The sequence below is a fragment of the Camelina sativa genome, chromosome 20, assembly GCF_030686135.1.
Source record: "Camelina sativa cultivar CO46 ecotype springtype chromosome 20, ASM3068613v1".
NCBI classification, from domain to species: domain Eukaryota; kingdom Viridiplantae; phylum Streptophyta; class Magnoliopsida; order Brassicales; family Brassicaceae; genus Camelina; species Camelina sativa.
In genome coordinates, this window is record NC_141899.1 from 35139235 (window position 1) to 35163351 (window position 24117).

The 24117-nt window shown below is 33.8% G+C and overlaps 3 protein-coding genes, 1 long non-coding RNA gene and 2 pseudogenes across 10 annotated transcripts; 1 reads left to right on the plus strand and 5 right to left on the minus strand.

Annotated features, from left to right (window-relative positions):
- Nucleotides 1–1035: 1035 nt before the first annotated feature.
- Nucleotides 1036–1793, minus strand: LOC104771967 (pectinesterase inhibitor 12-like). Its single transcript, XM_010496602.3, has one exon. The coding sequence runs from the start codon at nt 1764–1766 to the stop codon at nt 1194–1196; it is 573 nt and encodes a 190-aa protein (XP_010494904.1). The 5' UTR covers nt 1767–1793; the 3' UTR covers nt 1036–1193.
- Nucleotides 1794–2282: 489 nt separating this feature from the next.
- On the minus strand, nt 2283–5139 carry LOC104772935 (putative two-component response regulator ARR21; annotated as a pseudogene).
- A 1701-nt stretch (nt 5140–6840) lies between these two features.
- Nucleotides 6841–12392, minus strand: LOC104771968 (uncharacterized). Of its 3 annotated transcripts, XM_087504361.1 has the most exons (8): nt 11686–12246; nt 10731–11312; nt 9558–10637; nt 8850–9478; nt 8353–8513; nt 7964–8251; nt 7656–7871; nt 6841–7465 (listed from the first exon to the last, which is right to left on the minus strand). In XM_087504361.1, the coding sequence occupies exons 7-8, from the start codon at nt 7842–7844 to the stop codon at nt 7058–7060; spliced, it is 597 nt and encodes a 198-aa protein (XP_087360487.1). In that variant the 5' UTR covers nt 7845–7871; nt 7964–8251; nt 8353–8513; nt 8850–9478; nt 9558–10637; nt 10731–11312; nt 11686–12246; the 3' UTR covers nt 6841–7057. The 3 variants fall into 2 exon arrangements, 2 of the variants coding, with proteins under 2 accessions (XP_087360487.1, XP_087360486.1); XR_015592481.1 differs by having other exon boundaries at nt 8337–8513; nt 9558–11312; nt 11686–12392.
- A 1437-nt stretch (nt 12393–13829) lies between these two features.
- Nucleotides 13830–15279, minus strand: LOC104771970 (peroxidase 65). The gene has a single exon (XM_010496606.3). The coding sequence runs from the start codon at nt 15087–15089 to the stop codon at nt 14085–14087; it is 1005 nt and encodes a 334-aa protein (XP_010494908.1). The 5' UTR covers nt 15090–15279; the 3' UTR covers nt 13830–14084.
- A 616-nt stretch (nt 15280–15895) lies between these two features.
- Nucleotides 15896–16609, plus strand: LOC147919882 (uncharacterized; annotated as a pseudogene).
- Nucleotides 16610–21757: 5148 nt separating this feature from the next.
- On the minus strand, nt 21758–23655 carry LOC147919883 (uncharacterized). 5 transcript variants are annotated; one of them, XR_015594046.1, is made up of 4 exons: nt 23505–23655; nt 22643–23428; nt 22236–22323; nt 21758–22152 (listed from the first exon to the last, which is right to left on the minus strand). It is a non-coding gene; the product is annotated as an uncharacterized LOC147919883 (long non-coding RNA). The 5 variants fall into 5 exon arrangements; XR_015594047.1 differs by having other exon boundaries at nt 21758–22323; nt 23177–23428; XR_015594045.1 differs by having other exon boundaries at nt 21758–22323.
- Between the last annotated feature and the right edge of the window lie 462 nt (nt 23656–24117).

Consider the following 24117-nt stretch of genomic DNA (forward strand, 5'->3'; position numbering starts at 1 on the left):
ACGAGTTAAACCACTAATATGATGGTTTGTTGTTATATGGCAGACATGTTATTAACATGACGGTTTGAATTAACATTAGCATAAATATAAAATATAATTAATTCGGTTTTAAAACACGGGTTAAATCTTCATTTAATTATTTGGTCAATACCACTAACATTAAAATATTAGACATATTAAGTCAGGATAATTTAACTAAAATTTTGTAAAACAATTAAATCATTGGTAAAATTGTGACTTAATCCGAAAATAGATTATAAATTACATATTTATGTATTTATTTCCCCTATTATTGTTCTAATAATTGACAATCCAAAAAAAATTATTATTTAACTAAACAAAACAAACTAAATATAAAAAATAAATAAAATTAAAATGTTATTATATTTTTAAAAAGTTGTCCCGCAATGTACCACGGGTTAAAATCTAGTGTCTCCTTAAATAAGAAAACAAAAACCCTATTCTAATATTTAACGACAAACACTATGGCCCATTAACAAGACTTAAACGATCAACAAAGTTGTTGAGGTGGTGATCAACGACGTGAAGATGCGCTGCATCATGAAGTCGCAAAGTATGTTTTCAAGTGTGACTCCACCATGGTCACAATTGATCTTTCAAGCATTGCTAGCTTCCCAAAGTCTTGCACCTATTTGGAAAAATTATGGAACCAATATCTTTCTATGCTTTTGTATGCTTTGTAATCTTTTAAATTTTCATTTGTATTAATTCTCCTCTTTGAAGATTTAAGTCTTTAATGAAAGCTTGTTTGTCAGAAAAAATAAAAATCTTGCAGCATGTACACATATCTCTTTGTTTGTTGAACTCTTTTAAATTTTAATCCACACTTCTCAAATTTTCTAAATTTGTGTACATATATCTTTATACAAGTACATAAAAAATTGAGAAAAAAAAAGATATATGTACAGACAAAAGTCTTTAATGATGTGTGAGCTGATGGTGGACGAAATTTAGAAAAGGTAAAAAACATATAAAATATTTAAAAATGTCCAACTTATATTTATTCTATCTCCATGAAAGTTGTAATCTATATTTATGACCTTATATTTCATCAATTCATTATTTTATAATTCACTACAAAGAAAAAAAAAAAAAAAAAAAAAAAAAAAAAAAAAAAAAAAAAAAACATTATCACCCTACAATATATGACAGACTGTTCGGCTAGACATGCACTATACTTTGTACGGATTTATATGAGCATTGTAATTAAAAGACTGAGCAATGTTAACAATGTCAAAAAGAACATCGTTCTCTTTCGTCACCGGAGATTTCTGTTTATTATCATCGTTGAATCCCATTTCACACTCTCTCGGGACAACTCTTGCATTACGAAGACTATTGTGGACTTTATCGAAATCCCGCAATGTAATGTACTCTAATGATTTGGTTAACAAGTCATTTCCCTGAGAATAAAGTTTAAGGCACTGGCGCAACATCTTCTCACTTAATTTACTCTTTTTCTTTCTCTCCTTCAAAATCTTCTCCACAATTCCTTTCACATTCGTCATGTTCGAAATAGCATTTTTCACTCCTACCATGGTCAACTCATCGATATTTTTTACTTTTTGACTCTCCGGATTTTCGCTGATAGATGCGATGCAGAAGTTGTAGTAATGTGGTTCCGATTGTTTTGAAGATTTTGAAGATTTCTTGCAAGAATCACGAATCAGAGAATCTGCAACTCTGTTGGCTGTATAACCATTTGAGAGGAATAATAACACAACCAAGTAAATCAAGAACTTCATTTTGCTTTTTTTTTTTTTTGGTAAGCAGAACACTAAAGAGAATAGATTTAAGAACAAAATTAGTAACTTGTGATCCAATTTATAAGCAACCAAAATTTTCCGACATGAAGAAGTGTTATTCAAACATATGCTATTCATAGATGGCCAGCTCACGTCAAGCGTCGCCACTCCCCTTAAAACACTAGGCTATAAGAATAAGTACCGACAATTGCGGTAGACCTAAAGCTTAGCTCAAAAACATCACAACAACAACCGTACGTAGTTAAAACGTTTTGATGATACACCATATTAAAATATACTTTTGATTAATATTGTATTTCGTAATTTTTACGGCATTTTAAGGCTATACGCATTGAAATTGCTATTCAAACTAGTAATTAGCAAATGTTTAAATATTTACGCATGTTTGGTTGTGGTTTTACTAGAATTTTACTGTTTACAATGAAGTTGAATAAAATTTCCATCATTCCTCACAAAAGCTAAAAAGATTAGTTTTTTTTTTCTTTTGTTGACAAAAACCCAACTAGTTTCAAAGCCAACTAATTGCAGTGGAATTGAATGAAATGATACTATTAATTCCATGTTCCATTATTTTCTTTTTTTTTGTGTGTTTCTCTAACTCATTCATTTTCATCCCATTTATTTTCTTGCATTTACTTTTGGAGACTAAATATTAATAATACTAGGCAGTTATCGCCGGTTTTGTTTCTTCACCTCGCTTTGAAAACATCAGCTTGGAGAACACTTTTCAATTCATGTCATTGTTGAACAGAGAGTTCATGAAGTCGTCATCAACCAAATCCTATATAAGAAACAAAATTAATTAACCAAAAAAAAAATTTCTGAGACTCATAAACTTCAAATAATATACAAATAGTTTCTTTTAATTTTTGTCGAAGTTATCTCGTTTACCTGCGGATCCAAAAACGACCAATTGCTAATACAATATCTGGATTAGCACCTTGTTCCTAATAAGTCGAGTCCAGGTTGTAGAATAGATTTAAACAATCAGTTCGTTTATATTAAGCATGATCATAGTTACATGGAAATAGTTTAGAATGATATAATTAGATGTACCTGATTCTGATTAGGGTTCGTGTTGAAACTTGGAGGATTCGTCTCAGGAGCGGAAAGGTGTGATTCGTGTCCGGAGCAGCAAAAGTGTTGGATATTTCTCCATTAGAATGACCCTAATTCACAACGAAGTCATATATAAGTGATCAGTAAGCCATACTATTTGAAAGTATTCACCATATGATTTTCAACAGGTTCAAATTCGATTTCGTGTAATAGCTAACATCTCTTAATATGTGAAATACCTCGTTTACGTTCACAAAGGTCCAGTCACCATCGTCTCCAAGAGATAAAAACTGATTCAGTTCAGCCGAAAAAATTGATGGGAGCTCAAATTTGTTGGAAGCCTCTTCTCCTTGTTGCTGCTGCATGCGCACACCAATTTTCAAACACACAATACCACAACTTGCACTTCATGTATATGTATATAGATCATTGAAAAAATGGGGGTGATGAAGAGATATATATACCTTGTTGTGATCGAATTGAAAGTTGCTGATGTTGTAAGGAAGCTCACTAGTCTTGCCGAGATCACTGTGTACGTTGAGATTCTCCAGTTGAGGAAGTTCAGGATTTGGCTGTGTAGTTGCATTGGCATGTGGGTCAGGGTTATATGTAGTGTTCTCATTGTTTAAGAACGATTGCATCCCATACGAGAAGTGGCCAAGTCCTGGTTGATTTGGAGTAAAACTCCCAAAGCTACTCATCATGTTATTGTTGAAATTATTAATAGCTGACGGTCCAAGTTGTCCAAACCCATGAACTTGAGATGTTTGGCCGATTTTGTTCGCCATCACAGGTGGTTCAAAAAAGCTTCTTCTTTCCTCGTTTTGAGATGGTTGATTGGCCAGACTGAGGTTGCTTTGGATGGGTAGCGTCAAGTTTGATCCAGATCCAACATGGTGCGTCTCGTAAGTAGATGACCGGTTCATGTAGTTGTAAGGCATCTGGTTGAAACGGACGGGTGGCTCATGTGTGGTTGACAAAAGTCTCGACTGTCCAAAGCCTTGTCCGGATTTGGAATAGAATGATCTATTGTTAAGACTTGTATCGTACCAAGAAGTAGAGGGTGTGTATCAGTTGAAGTAGGGCTCCTTGATATGAGTATGTCGAAACATCGAGTCTATGCCTCTAGCTGACATAATGCTCATCAAACCTTATTCTACCACTTTCCTCAAGAATATCCGATATTTCTGCGGTAACGTAGCAAACGATTTTAAGTTAACTAAAAAGTATAGAATGATACACAATCTATAGCTTTAAACCTTCACTAAACTGTGTTAACAGGATCTTACTGTTGACTAAGGATAGGTTCAAATAAACTCAAAACTTGAAGATTTTGTGGTTAACTAGAGAGTTAAAGTTTTTTGTTTGATTCGAGTGAATATAATAGACTTTTCATATTTTGAAGTTTAAAAAATGAATTCCAAAAATATTTTTGAAAAGAGATATGGAGTGAATATAATAGACTTTTCATATTTTAAAGTTTAAAAAATGAATTCCAAAAATATTTTTGAAAAGAGATATCAAACCTGTAAATGGCTGGCAACGTTCTCTCTTGTCAAGTATGATACGTTCATAAACGCTAAGATCTTTTTTGGCACAGCCTCTTTGGAAGATTAATTAGTAAACAAAAATAAAAGATTAGTTAGCATGTTAACTAAGCAAAACTTATTTTTTTAAAAACCATAACATAAGCAAAACTTATTGTTTAAAAAATCATAACATAAGCAAAACTTATTTTTAAAAAAACCATAACATAAGCAAAACTTATTTTTTTAAAAACCATAACATTTCATAAATTCTTGTGATTGAAAGGCTAATTGGGTTGATGCTTACTTATAAAAAAAAAGTGGATTTGAAGAATATTAATTATTTTTAAACTTTCAGAAAAGTAATTCACAACATATATTGTTTGGTATTCTTTATCAACCAAACTATTAGTTTTAAAATCATCAAAACAAGAAACCCTAATTTAAAATTTTAGATGTGTGCATGTAATTTGCATTCCAATCTGGATGATTCGTTTAACAAAAAATAAATAATCATTCTAGTTGTTTCTCCAAAAATATTTATATCATGCTAAAATGTAGTTGAAAGAAATATCTAAATGAAACTACAAACAAAAACTCAATAAACATATCATATATGATATATAATAAGAATCTCACCTCTGTATTTAGAATTTACAAGCATTTGTGAAATAACACCACGGAAAACAGGATCATCGTCCACAACCAGAACGTCGATTCTCAAGACAGAGCTTTTGTTGTAAGAAGATTCAGCAAAAGTCATTCTACTAATCTTTGTATAAAGTTTGTTTTTTTTTTTTTTATCAAGTCTGTATGAACTATTTAGGTTGCACAAAGCTCAATATATACAGGCGTGTAAAGTAGACAGATAAATGTAACATTTGGGAAAAATGTACTGGTGTATATAAAAGTATTGTTTTTAGAAATAAATAATAATAAATAAGATAAATCAGAACTTAATTTTATTTACTATTTTAATAACAATATTGAGAATTTAGAAAAGCTGAGAAAAATTAGAAAAAAATAGATACAACAAAATATTATCATTGCTCAGAAATACTATGTGCTAATTAATGTAAAAAAAAATATAGGCTAAGTAAGTAAAAATTAATGCAATTAACCAATAAATACTTTTGAACTGTTTTCATTTTTTTGTCATCACACAAAATCAACTAAAATTTCAATCTCAACGGTTTATACATTTTTTTTAATTATTTTCTAGCATTCATTCTTTTAAAAGTCAAGTAATTCTTCTAATTCTTAATTTAACAAAAGATTTTTGGAATGATGAATCTAATTTAATTAAACCTTTAGTTCATTTTAAATATAAAATTAAATTAAAATACTTAGAGCTTTTTTCCAAGAGTTAGATGGATTAAATAGTGATTTTTTGGATTTTACTTTTCAATGTGGTAATAAAGATGCTTTCCAGTTTATATGGGTTGCATACAAACTGCTTTGGATAATTTTCATGTAAAGGTATCTGAATAAATGCCACAAAAAGTTATGTTTTTTCAATCATACTTTTTGGATAATTTCCTAAAAAAATCTGTAGAAAATTTTAATTATGTGTTTTAAGTAAAATTGCACTTGTTCATTGTGACGGTTTTTTTTTGTAAAGTTGCAACTGTTCATTGTAGAGTTGTGCTTATTCGAATATTCGTATCTTTTCATCGTGACTTTTCATTAAAAATATTATTATTTTATTAATTTTTGGACCAAAAAATTATACGGTTGTGTCTCTTTAGAAAGTTACGTCTGTTAAATGTAGAGTTGTCTCTTACAAACAGTTGCGACTTTTACAACAATTTTATCTATTCAAATGTTCACATTTTTCGAAATTTTGTCTACTCAAATGTTCACATCCACTAGTAAAAACTTGTCATATAGTTACTAATTATTCTGTAGTTACAAATTTGCGACCAAAAAAGTTAATAACTATTTGGTCGTTGCAAAATTTTCCGTCATCACTAAGTGTCGCAATGTGCTACAAATTAGAGACTACACAATTTGTGGGAAAATGCTACCATTTGCTACGAATTACCGTATTTGTTTGAGACATAATGACTGAAGGATGCGTAACAATTAGTGTCAAATAGCCACGCAATTGTTGTCATTTATTTGCCACCGGAGGCTACAATGTTTGTGATCATAAACTTGTAATAAAGTGCGACGAAAATCTTGTCTCTAATTAGTGACAGTTTGTTTCGTCTTTACTGGAACAGAGTAGCATCTGGTAGTTACGAACATTTGAAACAGAGTCGCTTCAAATTGCTACATTATATTTTGTATTAGATTTACTATAAAATGGGACCGCCTTTTGTAAGTAAATAGCAACAATTAGTGTCCAAAAAAAATCAGTACTAGCGACAAATTGCAACGAAGCTTCGAGGATCATTTGCTACATCTTCCGGTAGCAAATTCAAAAAAATGGAATAGCTTGGGAATCATTTGCCTTGTGGAGGAAGTTTGGAAAAGTAGTGCCAAAATAATTAAATTGCAAATGTTAAGACAGAAGGCTCTGATTAAAGACAGAGATTACAAACTTAGTTTTAAACATTTAGACAAAAGACATAAATTTAAACATTCAAACAGAGAAAAGACAGAGTTGTTAAACTTGCAGTAGCACAAAAAACAGAGTCTTATATGGTAGAGGGGTTACAGGAAGGTGTGAGAACAAGTTGATCAGAAGAGGGCACCGCCGACAAGCTCCTCATCGTCATTGTCTTCTGTGTCATGAGACTCATCAGCCAGATTAGTGGGATGACTGTGATGGACGTCATTAGCAGCTTCTGGAGGGTCAGTCGGAGCTTCAGGGTTTGCATCTCGGTTCTCTATGTTGTTGCCTTGCGTTGGGCTGGTCACCGACGCACCTGTTGCAGAAGTTGGCTCAGTCGAGAGGAAAGTGTTTGCGGAACCTTCTGGCATATATTGCCTCATAAATTCAACCACCCCTGCCAACTGCTCTTGAAGATTTATCACTTGGCGTTCAAGAGAGATTCTTGTAACGGCACCAGTTGAGCTTTCTCCACGCTCACGTATGTAGTTTTGTCCCCCGAGACCGAAGATCCTCCCATTCTGAGCAGGTACCACCTGCATAAAAAGTATTGTTACTATATCTTCTCATAAACACAAATGTAATTGGACAAAGTTTCTAACATCTTCCATGAACTATTAAAAAGCCGATATGTTAAGTTTAACCATCAAGCAATCAAGTAGCTAAACACCAATCAATTACTGCAGACAACAAAAGCAGTTAATTATAATGTGAGATTGATGTTACCTTGTAGAACAGCTCATCCTCATCAAGTCGACTCAGACATGTGTTCTCTGAACCTCCTTGTGGGGCGCCATCTGCGGTTTGAGATATTGCTTCAATCTCTCTCTGAATCTCTTCTTCGATCGACCTCGCCTTATCATCAACATATGTGCCATCAGCTTTGCGGTGGGTCTCTCTGAGAATTCGAAGCATGGAAGGCTCAATCCCTTCTTTGTGTCGCTACAAATTAAAGGATCTGGTTAATATCCAATATGTTCACCTGAGTATAGTTATTGCAGAAACTAAAAAAACATGCGTGAGACTATACTTACAATTAACTCTCAGAGCTGGTCGTACGAACGTGAACCAGAAGTGTGAGCATGTGGACCAAACCCATCACGACAAGATAAACGATTATCAGAAGCTATCTTGCTCCTCTTCTGAGCTGCGTCAGTACCCCAATACTCTACCATTAGCTCTCATATCTCCCCACTAATCCATTCTGGCTTATTGCCAGAAACTTTGGCCTTTGAGATCATGTCTCTAAGGCGGCCAGCAAGAAAATGGTACCACATATGATACACTTCTCTGCCATATGCATCATCCCAGTAAAAACTTTGCTGCAAAAAGGATAAAAACAGTTTAAGTAGTTCATTAAGAGTATTAGGTATAGGTTAAATACTAAAGTGTGAGGTCATGACTTACTATGAAATCACCCTACCATTGCATGATGGCATCATTTGGAACAGAACTTATGTTATATCATGGTCCATCAAAGTGCATGCGGATTGAAGCAATGATTGCTCGCCGTGGAGGGTTATCAAGACCAAACTTGCAACGACCAAAACAAATACTCGGTTGAGATAGTGTGAAAGATCAAACCTGCAACTACCAGAACTTATGTTATAGTGTGAAATATCTTTGTGGAGATATCAAAACAACGTCAGAGCATCACAATGCAGTGTTTCGTTTTACCAAACTTCGTATAACGGATACAATGCATCACTATGTTCCGTACGAAATTGTTGCAGTTACGATGAAGTCAATGATCAATGTGAAACATAATCAAGTATATAACAGAACCAAATGTGTGATATTCTAATGGTTGAAGACAACAGAATGACAGCATTTATGTCCACAACAATCGAGAATCCTAGCCTATATGCAAAACATGTGTATCTTGATTTAAACAGAAAATAAAGGGACATATATACATACCACATAGCTCCGTTTTCCCTCTTTGGATGAAGAACTGGCATTAATATCCTTGCTTCTTGTGCTAGCAGTGCTTCAATGGTCATTTGTGCATTGTTGACCATTGTTGCAGCTCTTCACAATTGAGTATAATATAAGTATGAGCGATGTGGTTATCATCATCAGTTAACCACTCGTAATAAGAACCACCACTTGCACCACCAACATGTTTGAATAATGCTGGCACATCGTATGAGTACGTATATTCCTGAAAAAATCCACTAGCATGTCGTTTCCGTGTACTGTTTAAAACAGTATTTCCAATAGAATCAAAGTGGTGAAAGCTGAAATTTGTGATTTCTTCATTTATAAATTGCTCCACAATTGACCCTTCAACACTTGCTTTGTTGTTTGCTTTCTTCTTGAGGTGAAACATAAATCGCTCAAACGGATACATCCATCGAAACTGCACCGGTCCCCCTAGCTCAGCTTCTGAGAGAAGTGAACAGTCAAATGTTCCATAACATCAAAAACTGAAGGTGGAAATATCTTCTCGAGATTGCACAGAGTCTGGGCGATATTTTTTTCCAGACGATATATGTCACAGGTATTCAAACTTCTTGAACAAAGATCGCGGAAGAAAATACCTACATCTACAATGAAAAAAAAAAAGAAGTAACTAGTTTAGTAAATAGAAAAATATATAGACTATGGAGATATATTTATTTTTACCTGAGATTGCTTCATGGACTTCAGAAGGAAGAAGTTCACAGAAAACAAAGGGAAATAACCGTTGCATAATCACGTGGCAGTCGTGACTTTTCAAACCATTTTTACACCCTTGGTCAATGTGTATGCATCGTCCTATGTTAGATACATATCCATCAAGAAACTTGACAACATCCTTCAACCATTTCAAAAATGCATGCTTTGCGCTTGCGGACAACCTGAATATAGGAATTGGAGCCTTCCAAAAATCCGTGAGATGTAACGGTTTGCAATCACAATACAGAACTAGATATTTCTGTGAATTTATAGAATCTTTTGTCTTCCCTGACACATTTAGCAAAGTGTTAATTAGATTATCAAAAAAAATCTTCTCGATATGCATAACATCAAGGCAATGCCGAAGAAGGTGTGTCCTCCAATATGGCAGCTCCCAAAAAATACTATGCTTATGCCAATGATGTGTTTCGCCATATCCCTCAATCTCAGAGTTTACATGACTGTTGCCTCCACATTCAACTGATTTCTTCAATCCATAGATGTCCTCCAACTGATCAACAAAGATTTCTTCTCCCGAACGATGATATGGTGCTGATTTCATGACAACTTTGTTCTTTCAGAAAGATCTTCTATTTTGACGGAACCCATGATCTCCTGGCAAAAACCTCCGATGACAGTCAAACCAACTTGATTTGCGACCATGCTTTAACTGAAATGCATATGTGTCCTCCATATAATACGGACACGATAATCTTCCATGGGTTGTCCATCCAGATAACATCCCCAATGCCGGAAAATCACTTGTCCACATTAACACTGCTTTGAGATTGAAATTCTGCTTTACAGAAACATCAAATGCTTCAACACCAAATGCCATTAGTTCCTACAATTCTTCAATCAACGGTCGTAAGAATATATCCAAACTTCGTTTTGGATGGTTTCGCCCTGGGACTAAAATACTAAGATATAGATATTCTCTTTTCATGCACATATCTGGCGGGAGATTATATGGAGTTAGAATAATAGGCCACAGCGAATAATTACCACCCGATGATCCAAATGGGTTAAACCCATCTGTACAAAGTCCTAGGTAAATATTCCTACTGTTAGAAGCAAACTCAGGATAAAGCTCTTGGAAATGTTTACACGCCTTATCATCTGAAGGATGTTCCATCTTACCATCCTGAGACGTGTGTTCTGCATGCCAACGCATATGTGTTGCTATTCTCTCGGATAAATACAGTCTTTTTAATCTGTCGGCTAATGGCAGATAAAACATCCTCTTGTATGGAATACGTTTTCTCGTAGAGGAATCCTTTCTAGATGTCTTCTGTGGTTTGTACCTTAGATGCTCACAAAATTTGCATACGATTAGATTTTCATCAGGGCCACCCCAATAAATCATGCAATTATTTTGGCATATATCAATCCTATGGTAAGGCATACTCAATGTACACATCAGCTTCTCTGTTTCATAATAGCTTTGAGAAGCAACATTACCTTTAGGTAAAATCTTGTGAATCAAGTGTGACACATCATCAACACAAGTTTCAGCTAGATTGTGGTTCGTCTTAATGTGCATCACATCAGCAGCTAACAAAAATTTTGACAACCTTTCAACGCAATTATCATAAAGAGGTTCACTTGCCATGTTTAAACGGTTAAAAAAACTTGCAGAGTCCACGTTAGGGAATTCCCAAGCATTATCAGGTAAAAAAATGTTCACCAGAATGTTCACCACTTCCGGTACCATGCCCACCACTAAAACAAATACCACCGAAAAGTATATTATTACTTGATCGTTAACTATTTATACAACAAATATAAATTTATATATAATATATAAATATATATATATATATATATATATATATTTTTTTTTCCGAAAGGAGACCTACCACATAATTGTACGATTTTAATGAACAACCAGGTACCACAACATGTTCAATATCTAATTTTTGTATTATTATTTTTTTATTATATTAGGATGGGATAAAAATATAAATAACTCTTGTGATTTATACAGGTAAGATCAGCTTCTCTTAGATATCTTACTTATCTTTTTTTTTAAAAACTTTCATAATTTAGAAAACGTATTTTTAAAAAATCATTAACTAATTAAAACACTAATTACCTTGTTTGTGGCATAAACATGTCTCCTGTAGAGACAAATTCTCCCATGTATGTTTTAGAATTCCATTCCGCCTCATTGGTTTGATATGAATTGTAATCAATATTTTCATTGCCGGCTTCATATTGGTATTGAGGTTGCAAGCATTTCTCCATGACATGTCCAAACATAGTAGCTTGGTTGAAATCCTCTGTTATATAAATTCATGTGCACAAAGTTCGGGCAAAAAAGCTCTCCATTGTTACAAATCGAGCATGGAAACCACATTCTTCCCTCCTCATCTAAACGCTGACTTGCAAAATTCATGAATTGCTCTAACCCAACTTCATATTCTACATATACTTTTGGCAGATATGGATCCATACGATTATACATCCATCTTTGTTGCACTTCAATATTATTATTGGAGGAAGATATTAGAAGAGGAAGGAAAAAATTATTTTATTGATAATTAAAGAAAAGTTTGGAAGCAAAATTGTAGGGAGAGTTTATATAGCAAAAATGAATATAATGCAGGAGAATATAGAAAGTGTTTGTGAATATGAAAGAGATCATGCATTTGTGAGTTTGAAGAAGAAGAGAAACGTTGTATATATAATAGCGAAATCGATACAACTTGCAAATGATCGGGAAATGGCTCTATTGATTGATAAGACAGCCCACTACAATTGCTCCACTACTCTCTGTTGCAAAACACCAATATATCTTTCCTACTTTTTCTCACAACACAGTGCTTCGCCATATCCCACTACTTATAGCCACAAATTCGTTGTCCTTTCATTGCTACAATAATTTGTAGATATTTTTCCTACAACTTTAGCTACAGCACTTGTAGATTTTGTTACACTCCTTCGTAGGTCCATAATTTTTAATATTTTAAAAATATTATACTACAATTCGCTACAATCGCCCATGTGCTACAAAAGATTATGTCCCAAATCTTGTGACAAATTCGCTTTGACTTTGCCTTGTAGCTTTTTGTCATTACTTTCCGACGAAAAGTAACAAATTACTCACAAAAAATCTTTCCAATAATTTGTCACTATTTAGTCACTTATTGTAGATATTTTTTGTTACAAATTTTTACGTATCAATTTAACGTAACTATATACCAGGATTTTACTAGTGATCTTTATAAATCTATATATTTTGTTCTTCTTTAATAAGTTCAAACTTTTATTTTAGTTTAAAATGTTAACATCATTTTAGTTTCAAACTTTCATCTTAGTTAACTGCATACATTTTAAACTAAAATGAAAGTTTGAAATTATTAAAGAAGAATAAAATATATAGATTTATAAAGATGTTAACATTTGGTGGCATTTATTCGGATAACTTTACGTGAAAATTATCCAAAGCAGTTTGTATGCAACCCATATAAACTGCTTTTAAATAGAAAGCAATTTTATTACCATATTGAAAAGTCAAATCCAAAAAATCACTATTTAATCCATCTAACTCTTGGAAAAAAAAAACTCCAAGTATTTTTATTAAATTTTTATATTTAAAATGAACTAAAGGTTTAAATTAGATTCATCATTCCAAAATTCTTCTGTTAAATCAAGAATTAGAAGAATTTACTGACTTTTAAAAGAATGAATGCTAGAAAATAATTTAGAAAAATATATAAATCGTTGAGATTGAAATTTTAATTGATTTTGTGTCATGACAAAGAAATGAAAACAGTTCAAACAGACAAATATATATACATTTCAAAAGATATAAATATTCGAATAAACACAACTCTACAGTAAACAGTTGTAATTTTTCATAAAAAAAACCGTTACAATGATCCATCATGACTTTTCGAGAAATATCCTAAAGCTACTATTGAAAAAACACAAATGTTGGTCGCATTTATTCGGATTGCTATTATATATAGATTAATCACATGCTTATTTTTTGTCAACCATTGGGCCACAACTGGCCGGCCTATTAGCCAAATTCCTACATTCGTAGGAGCCAGAACTTGATCCCGGGTGTGATGGTGTCTTCTACAGATGGACTTACCTCCTGCCACTGCACTAAGGTCACTTCACAATCACAGGCTTATTATCCTGTGATTTTCTGTCATTGATGTGGATTTTTTTTTTTTTTGCAACAAAAAATTAGTTCAGATCTACAAGCCAATTGGGTGGGAAAATTACTTGGAAAAATTATCAAATATCAACTATAAAATGTATATTTAACTACAATTGTTCGATATATAATATCTTTTATCTATATTTCATGGAAACATCCCATCTTGAATTATTACACGATCTTGCTTATAATACATAGTTATAAACATATATATACCACCAACCAAATCGTTTATTCTCCTCAATTAATTTCTCCTTCCACGCAAATATTTTAAAAAACAAAAATAGTATTAGAATATTGTTATGTGTTTATTTTTCTTCTTATACGTTGAGATTATTGAAGTGGTCGCACCGACGTCTCACTTCTCCTTGTCCATCGCCCTTGACGCCGACCGTGCCTAGTTTCTCCATCGCACGTGCGAAATCCTCAAAGAATACTTTCTCGTTAGTTGCATATAGGTCCACGAATGGCTTCGTGCTATTGTCTTTAATAAGGATGTGGTCGGAAGCTAAAAGCCCTAGCCCTCGCTTTAGGTTCTTGAAGTACATGTTGTCGAATTTTCCCGGAGTCATCACGTCGTTAAACGCCGCGATTGTGTCATCCACGGTGTGGTTTTTGCAGAGATCTTTGAGAGCGGCTGCAAATCGCGGGTTGATTTCTTTATCAGCTCGCGATCCGTAGAGCCTGTCGGAGAACTCTTTGCAGTGAGAGAATCCGATGGTGTGAGCGCCGCTTAACGCTACCATCTCGCGAATACTAAATCCGTTTTTCTTGAACATCCCGTGGATGTCACGAACCGTCTGGTTTGCCATGGGGACGTTTCCTCGGACTTTATGGGCTTTGGATTCGAATCCATCTTTACGACCAAGCTTTACGTCAAAGAAAGGTCCTCCTACCATCGTGACAAGGTCACGTGTGGCCTGTGCTAGGATATCTGCGCAAGACACAACACCAGGACAAGACAGCTCGAGAGCTGTCTTGATGCGAGTGACGATGTCAAAAGCATCTCCAGGGAGGGAATCGTTGAGATCATCATCACGTTCCGCTTTGTTAAACGAGTTGGTCGCAATCAAGACGGATGCATCACAACCTTCAAGGAAACAATCGTGGAAAAAGAGACGGAGTGTCCCGGCCGCAGTTGTTGGTTGTTGAAGTTGTTTGGCTGTAACGGCTTCACGCACGATCTTGTGGAAATCGGGACATGTTTTTTGGTAATAGTCCGTTCTCAGGATAGCGACATCAGCTGATATAGCTGGTGCGGCAAGGACGATGAAGAAGAGGAGAACGAAGGGATTAGGACGACGAGAAAACTGCATATTCGACATCAAATAACAAAAAAATAGGAATTGAATTTGATTTAAGAGAGATGCCTACGAGGTAGACTTCTCTACGATCGATTGTCGTCAAAAAGCAATTAGAAACGAAGAAGAAGAAAGGGCTTTGCAACTATTTCATGGCTTAGGAGGTTACTAAGATGAGGCTACGTAAAGGATGGCTTCCATTTCCTTATATGTACGTGTGGTTGTTTTTCGTTCATTCTTTTCTATTTTTGTAGTTTATCTATTTTTTTGTATGGTTTTGGTTGCTCTGAGTTTTGTTTCTTAATTTTGGCTTGGTATATTATATAAATAAACTGCTCAATAAGGGAACTAAGGAAATTTTTTGGTTTTCATGAACTTAGAATTTGTTAAGTTGGTTCTATAAAATTTCTTATGTTCAACAAATGTGGCAGTTTTATGATAATTGATTAATAGGATGTATAAACAACCTACCACGTAAATACGTATAAAAATATAGGTTGAGTTTTCTAAAATTATTTGAACTTTAATTAGTACATATTCCACATATCGATTTAAACTTCATTGTGCAATACAATTACCTGTATACTACATCATAATAAAATTGAAATTTAGTTCCATTCATTTCATCTCAATAAATAAAAAATCTAATTTTCATATCAAAATTAATATGCGCATTATATCAAATATATACTTTTACTAGAACTCTACCTGTAAAGTTGCGGATATTAATACACAAATCCGCATTATAACTCTGCATGTGGTGTGGAGAGGCTATACTGCATTTGCTCTTCCTCTGTCCGTTTGCAAAGGAGGTGTGGAGTTACGCTCCTATGACACAGGAGCTTCCTTATATTCAAGTGGACAGTGTAAGATCAGGATTATGTATATATAGCCAACAACCTCCTCTGTCTTCCTCCGTCGGGATAAGTGAGGGTCCCTTGGCACCATGGGTTTGCTGGAACCTATGGAAGGCATGACACCAGGGGGTCTTTAACAATCAACTGTTTGGGGCTCAGGAAACCATGATCAAAGCCATTACTGATGCAAAAGAATGGTTTGGGGCACAAGAGCAAAGTCTGAAATGGCCCCAACCTATTGCGCCACCTACCAGGTTTATCCAACCTCAAGGAGGACGGAGTATGATTTGTACTTCAGATGCAGCCTGGCGGTGAGATCTAAGAGTAGCGGGTCTGGGATGGACAAGCTCTATTCTATCTTCTGGGACCCTATCCCGCCACTCAGTGATCTGTGAAAATGTTTCTTCAGCTCTTATGGCAGAAAGCCTTGCCTATAGAGCTGCAATTCAAGATGCAGTCAGACTAGGTGTTGATCACCTCTACCTGGAGTCTGACTGTCTACAATTGGTTGGAGCTATAAACTCTCGATCAATTCTTTTGGAATTTTATGGAGTAATTTCGGATATTCTCTTAGCGCTGGATTCTTTTGCTAGTTTCATCTGTCGTTTTATTCCGAAAGCAGCAAATGTACTAGCTGACTCTATTGCGAAGAACTGTCCAAGTGTGTATGTTCAAAACTTTGGTTGATTAATATATATTTGGTGCATAAAAAAAAATAAAAAAATAAAAAAAAAATAAAAAAAAATATCCGCATGTGGTGGTAGGCTTATGATAGAGATGAGAAAAAAATTAGACTAATATGGCAGACTTAACTTAAATGACATCATACGTAATGAAGTTCGACATATAAACGTTATAGTAGAGTGATTTATTTGAAGCATAGTGGTGACAAATTTATATATACTACAGTAAATCTACCATGAACTCATGAAGACGTAACAACGTAGGAGACTTAACAGTTACCGAAATAACAAAAGGGACAATAGATCTCGAGTAACAGATGTCTGCAAATATCAGTGTCAAAAGTTTTCAAAAACAGATGGATTCTTAATCAGAGTTAAACTCGAGAAGTTATGGGCGTTGCTTTCTGACCAAGCAACTGCATAACCCATCATCAATATTTATAATAGTATTTTTGCATCACTTTTTACAAAGAAATCCTCAAAATTTCAATTACCATTGAATGTTATTGTCTTTAATATTAATTACCAAAATTTTAAAATCAATTATTGGTAAGATTTTCAAAGATAATAAAATCTTTCTACTTAAGTCAAATACATATAATTATATGATTTCCTTTCATATTTATTATCCTTTATATTTAAATTATTTTGAATTATTTTAGAATACATTTATTAAATAAAATTTTGTAATTTTTTTGCATATGATGTAATTCAAATTTTTTAAAATGGACATATATTACTCAATCAATGAATAAAAGAATATGGATACTATATCCCACATTGCTTAAAATATGCAATTGTTCAGGTCATAATATAAAAGAGACCAAAATGATTCAGAATATGAATGAGTAGGAAGATTGATTTATCATGCATTCAAATTTAAAAGTTTTATTTGGTTTATTATCGTTCTTTATTTCAAAGAATTTAAACTTTTAAAAAGTTTCAAAAATAAGAAGTGTCAATCTTATAAAATGTAAAACGGGTTACAATCTGAATAAATATCATATTAACTCAATCTAATATTTATAATACAAAATAATAAATATTAAAAATTAAGATGATATACTACGAGTTAATATATCTCGGGACAGAGTTATATGGTGGGACGGGTTTTGTCATATTGATATAAATTTAAAATATTATTAATTCGGTGCTACATGGCTAAAATGTTATTTTATTATTTTGTTAACACTATCGATATTAGAGAAATATGCATATCTAATTAAGTTGATTAAATTCATATTATGTAAAAAAAATATTTTGCGGTATTATGTGTCTTAAACCATAAAATTAACAATTATTGTACAATTATAATATTAAATAAAGGAAACAAATACAACTTATAATTATAATTTTTTTTGTTACCAATAAATTGCCCGCAGTATATCGGATCCTAATCTAGTGTGTTAATATAAATTAAGAAAAAGTGTGTGTAGTGTGCCTGGAAGTTTTGTGAAACAATTTCCCAATAGAGTAGAAGAAGGTCGACCTTTTTTTTTTAACTCAAAAGGAACTTATATTGATTTAGGAAATGTCATTACAAAGGAGAGTATGTAACCATTCTGATACCATTACAGATTATATATAGGACTCTTGATCATTACATCCAATATATCTTGTCACTCTCTTAATAAATAGCTCCGGGGGGGGTGAGAAGGAAGAACATTATCGAGACCCATTCGAATTGTTTTCCCATCTCCGACAATGTATCTTGTCACTCTCTTAATAAGGTCCAGTCCCACTAAAAGAGAAGACCATCCATAGGATTGGTTTTTTCGTGGTCGAGTTTTATCTACGAGATTTTGTAAAAATATATTTGCAAGGAATTTAGTGCAACTGACTGCTTTGTCAATCGGAGTTAATCTCCATCCGCAAGATATGATGCAATGACTTCAGAGGATCATGGAAGATTTATGTGAAATCTGATCTGGCCAAAACTTAATGGGGAGCTTCATGAATCATGCTGGAGCATCAATGGTGGGATTAAGAATCCAATGGTCAATTGTTGATTTCATGTGTTTCTCAAGACAAATACTGTATAAGGTTCTTTGAGTGTAAGCGATATAAGGTTATATATATATATTTTTTTTTTGAAAAAATATAAGGTTATATATTGATAGAGAAATTAAATGAAAATATTGGCATCGACCAAATAAATACATCGCTATTTCTTGTCTTCAATTCAAACGCATTGTTACAATGATTTATCTATAAAAGTTTCTTTTTTTTTGAAAAAGGTGTATAGTTACATCACGACTTGGAGTCGTCATCCAATTATGATACCAATTATGACTATATAGTATACGAGTGGGTCACTGTTGATCCCATACCTGGCTCTTTTGTCGTCAACGTCGGCTATCATCTCGAGGTATATATATAATTAGCATATTCCTAGATAAAACTCGACCACGAAAAAACCAATCCTATGGATGGTCTTCTCTTTTAGTGGGACTGGACCTTATTAAGAGAGTGACAAGATACATTGTCGGAGATGGGAAAACAATTCGAATGGGTCTCGATAATGTTCTTCCTTCTCACCCCCCCCCCCCCGACAATGTATCTTGTCACTCTCTTAATAAGGTCCAGTCCCACTAAAAGAGAAGACCATCCATAGGATTGGTTTTTTCGTGGTCGAGTTTTATCTACGAGATTTTGTAAAAATATATTTGCAAGGAATTTAGTGCAACTGACTGCTTTGTCAATCGGAGTTAATCTCCATCCGCAAGATATGATGCAATGACTTCAGAGGATCATGGAAGATTTATGTGAAATCTGATCTGGCCAAAACTTAATGGGGAGCTTCATGAATCATGCTGGAGCATCAATGGTGGGATTAAGAATCCAATGGTCAATTGTTGATTTCATGTGTTTCTCAAGACAAATACTGTATAAGGTTCTTTGAGTGTAAGCGATATAAGGTTATATATATATATATTTTTTTTGAAAAAATATAAGGTTATATATTGATAGAGAAATTAAATGAAAATATTGGCATCGACCAAATAAATACATCGCTATTTCTTGTCTTCAATTCAAACGCATTGTTACAATGATTTATCTATAAAAGTTTCTTTTTTTTTGAAAAAGGTGTATAGTTACATCACGACTTGGAGTCGTCATCCAATTATGATACCAATTATGACTATATAGTATACGAGTGGGTCACTGTTGATCCCATACCTGGCTCTTTTGTCGTCAACGTCGGCTATCATCTCGAGGTATATATATAATTAGCATATTCCTAGATAAAACTCGACCACGAAAAAACCAATCCTATGGATGGTCTTCTCTTTTAGTGGGACTGGACCTTATTAAGAGAGTGACAAGATACATTGTCGGAGATGGGAAAACAATTCGAATGGGTCTCGATAATGTTCTTCCTTCTCACCCCCCCCCCCCCCCGACAATGTATCTTGTCACTCTCTTAATAAGGTCCAGTCCCACTAAAAGAGAAGACCATCCATAGGATTGGTTTTTTCGTGGTCGAGTTTTATAAGGTTCTTTGAGTGTAAGCGATATAAGGTTATATATATATATATTTTTTTTTGAAAAAATATAAGGTTATATATTGATAGAGAAATTAAATGAAAATATTGGCATCGACCAAATAAATACATCGCTATTTCTTGTCTTCAATTCAAACGCATTGTTACAATGATTTATCTATAAAAGTTTCTTTTTTTTTGAAAAAGGTGTATAGTTACATCACGACTTGGAGTCGTCATCCAATTATGATACCAATTATGACTATATAGTATACGAGTGGGTCACTGTTGATCCCATACCTGGCTCTTTTGTCGTCAACGTCGGCTATCATCTCGAGGTATATATATAATTAGCATATTCCTTGGATGTTTGCTTCTATCTTTTCCATGTTTACCAAACATGGAGTGTTTTTTTTTTCGTCTGAATAATTTCATTGATAGACCACAACAAGATGAAATACATGAGCTGGCAAGGATATCAATCCTTCCAGAGAAGGAAGCCGGCGAGCACAAAACTCTCCCGGAGATGAAGGGGAAAAAACCCAGACAAACTTAAAACATTACATCCAAATAGATTATAACCGGGATCAAGATCTAGAGGTCCAAAAAAAGACAATAAAAATTTAAACCTTCTTATAAAATTAAAATTAAAACAGATCTAAAATAAGAAAAACCACACAAACAAATTAAAATACCAGAATCTCCTTTACCACAATACTTGACCTGGATTGAAGTGCCGTGCGATCCTCTTTTTGTTGCTCCGGCGTGGAACTACAGAGGCGGTGAGACACCTTCAAGCCCTAAAGACTCTTCAAGAGGAAAGAAAGGGATCTAGATCTACGATGGTGAGATTTCTTCATCTGAGACATTGAACCCTAAAGACTCTTCATGGAGTGTTTTGTTTAATAAATTCAATTATTCCTATTTTCCATGAAGTTTTTTGTTTTTTTATATAACTGTTGTCTAAATAATTTGTATCTTAAACACGACGGAAATGGATAATGAAAAATTCCAACTATATTGTTAAACTTAGAAAAATTGTTTCTTACATAAAAAGCATGTCTCATGAAAAAATATTTCATAAAATAAGATACTCAGGCCAGTAGTTAATTTTTGGTTGTTTAGAGATTGTTATACAAAAATGATTAGGGCATGTTTATCAGGGGGTTGTAAGGGGGGTTTATAGATTTTTGGTGGGTTAAAATTAAATCAAAAGAAAAAAAATTAAGAAGAGACTCTCTTATATTACATACCGAAATCATTCATAAGAGACTGCAACGTGTCCAATTTTCGTTGGCCAACAGAATAATAGAAAAGGGAAAAATTAGTTTCTAATATAAGAAACTCCTTTTTTTTTTTAACTAACAATTTTGGTCACTCTCTTTAATTTGTAAATACTTAGCAGTGGGAGATACAAAAGCGTGCTACATCGGGTAAGCCTAGGATATCAGTGGCGTCGCTGCACAGCTTCCCCTTGACTTCCGTTGTGAAACCATCACCGAAGCTCGTCGATGAACTTAATCCACTGCAATATATGGACACCGATTTTGCCACTTTTCTTCAATATGTTTCGACTCATGAATCTAAGTGGAAGAATTTTCTTGAATCACGCAAGATTCACTGTATAAGATAAATGAAACTACCCTTTTTATTGTTAATAACATATATTGAAGTGAATTAAATTGTGTTATAGATTTACGTCATATATATATATATATATTTTAAGGAGAAATAAGAACAAAATATACAAGCCATTGATGTCCGAAGTTGAAGGATACATTTTTACATCTTCAACTTCGTATGCAATACAAAATGGTTCTCCTGCACATTCCAATTGCCCATTCTTGTCAACCAAAGTACTCATGTGCGTGCGATCTGTTCATAAAGACATGATTTATATCCATATCATCACAAAATAAAATGAAGAAAGCATGAGCAAGTGAGGTCCTGAACAAATGCACATGAGGATTGGAGGAGGTTGCTTCCAGTTGTAACTTGTAAGTAACTCTCTATCAAACTTCTCTCCTTGAAGCTCGTTCGTCTATGTTTTTTCATCAACGCTCTGCACATAGGTGAGTAAGTGACTGGTGTTGTTACTCGTGATTTACAGTTTTTATATTCAGAAAGAAAAACAAATAGACTTGCCTTTGTTGTTTTCTGCAGTCTGAAAAGTGAAAACAGAACCTTTACATTAGGGTGTAGTTTTTTGTGGAAACTGGCTCGATGGTCTCATCTCCATTCATGCAAAAACCAGAGAAGAGTCAGAATACCAAAGAGTTTGGATTGGAGTCTAGAGATATGATTTGCCAAAAAGATAGCCTCAAGGAGATATTTCTAATCAACTGTAAGCCATGTGAACTTCTGATCCGACTGAAAACACTCAATAGAAACAGGTCAGGTGAGTCAATGTACGCAACATTTAAGCAACGATGCCTTATATCTATTGCATGCATCATTTTTCTCTGTTGCATATAAACCAGTTTTTAATCATGATATGTATTGTTTTCCTTACGCATTGCATCATCTTTAACATGACCAAATTGTACTCTCACCTCCATTCTCATGACTGTGATCAGCCTTTTCTTAACGTACTTCTACAACCCGCTTTAGCTTCACCTTGGTGTGATCCTCATTAAGAACTCTAGGAACAGAAACACAAAAAGAAACACCGTCTCTTATGTTTTCGTTGCCCATGACCTCATCGTTCTCATCGTACATGTTGATGTTGTATAACATCATCAATATAACCGAAACTCCCGGAAACAAATCATATCAGACAGCCCCCGGCTCATAACTAGGGCGAGAGGGGCGGTGGCCATGGGACAAACTTTTTTTTTTCCAAAAACCTTTAGCAAATGGGGTCCAAGAAAAAGAAAAAAAAAATTATGCTGAAAAGGGTCTAAGAAAATTATATGCCTAGGGACCAAAATTTTTTGAGACGGATTATCAGAAGAAAACCAAACTGGGAATCAATAAGAAAACAGAACATGGAGCAGAACAGAGAAGCAAGCAAAACTGAGTTTGGCTTTAATGACTTATTGATGACATTGTAATAGACCGCTCATGTAAGTCAGGAGAGAACATACTATAAAAAGGCTAGGGAGCTTCATCATTGAGCATTCATAGAGGGGGAAGTGTTGTACCAGGTGAAGGAGACGGTGCTTCACCTTTCGTAGCGGCAGACATTGCTTGAGGCAAATTTCTGGTTCGCCGAAAGGGAAGCAAACGGTAATATCTTCGATACAGACAACAAAAAAACTCGAGTTGCCATGGCTCTCCCATAAAGTGTTGAAAGCATCTTTCTATTCCCTTTGGATGATTGGGATCTGCGTCTTGACCTACAAGCATTAGGTTAAAAGTTTTAAAAGTTGAATTCATGGGGTTTGGAGAAAAAAAGATTGAATCACTTCTTACATTGGTGGAGTCCGAAAAGAGAGACGATAATGAGAATGATAACCAAACTGTTACTACCCATCTTTATTTGATTTTCTCTACTGATGCAACTTTCCTCTAAGATCAAGCAAAAATAAAAAAACAAATATGTGGTGAAGTTGATGCTTGCAGATACATCTATATATTGAAAATTATTTAAGGACAGAATCCATCATTAATTAACATTGAACCATAATTTTGGTGCATGTATACTAGTTTTTTTGTAGCAACTTTTGACAAAAAAAAAATCATTTTGGAAACAATTAGCATTCAATGCATTAACTTTAATATTAGTTACCAAAAAATTCAAAATTAATTATAGGTAAGATTTAAAAAAAAAAAAAAAATCTTTCTACCTCATTCAAACATAAATATATGATTTCCTTTTATTTTGATTTCCTTTTATGTAAATTATCTTGAATTATTCTATAATACATTTAGTTAATAAAATTTGTGATTTTTTCCTGCATGTGACAGTAATATAAATTTTTTAAAACGGACATATATTACTCAATAGATGAATTAAAACATACGAGTACAATATCCCACATCGTCTAAAAAAATTGGACAATGGTTCAGAGTCATACTATAAAAG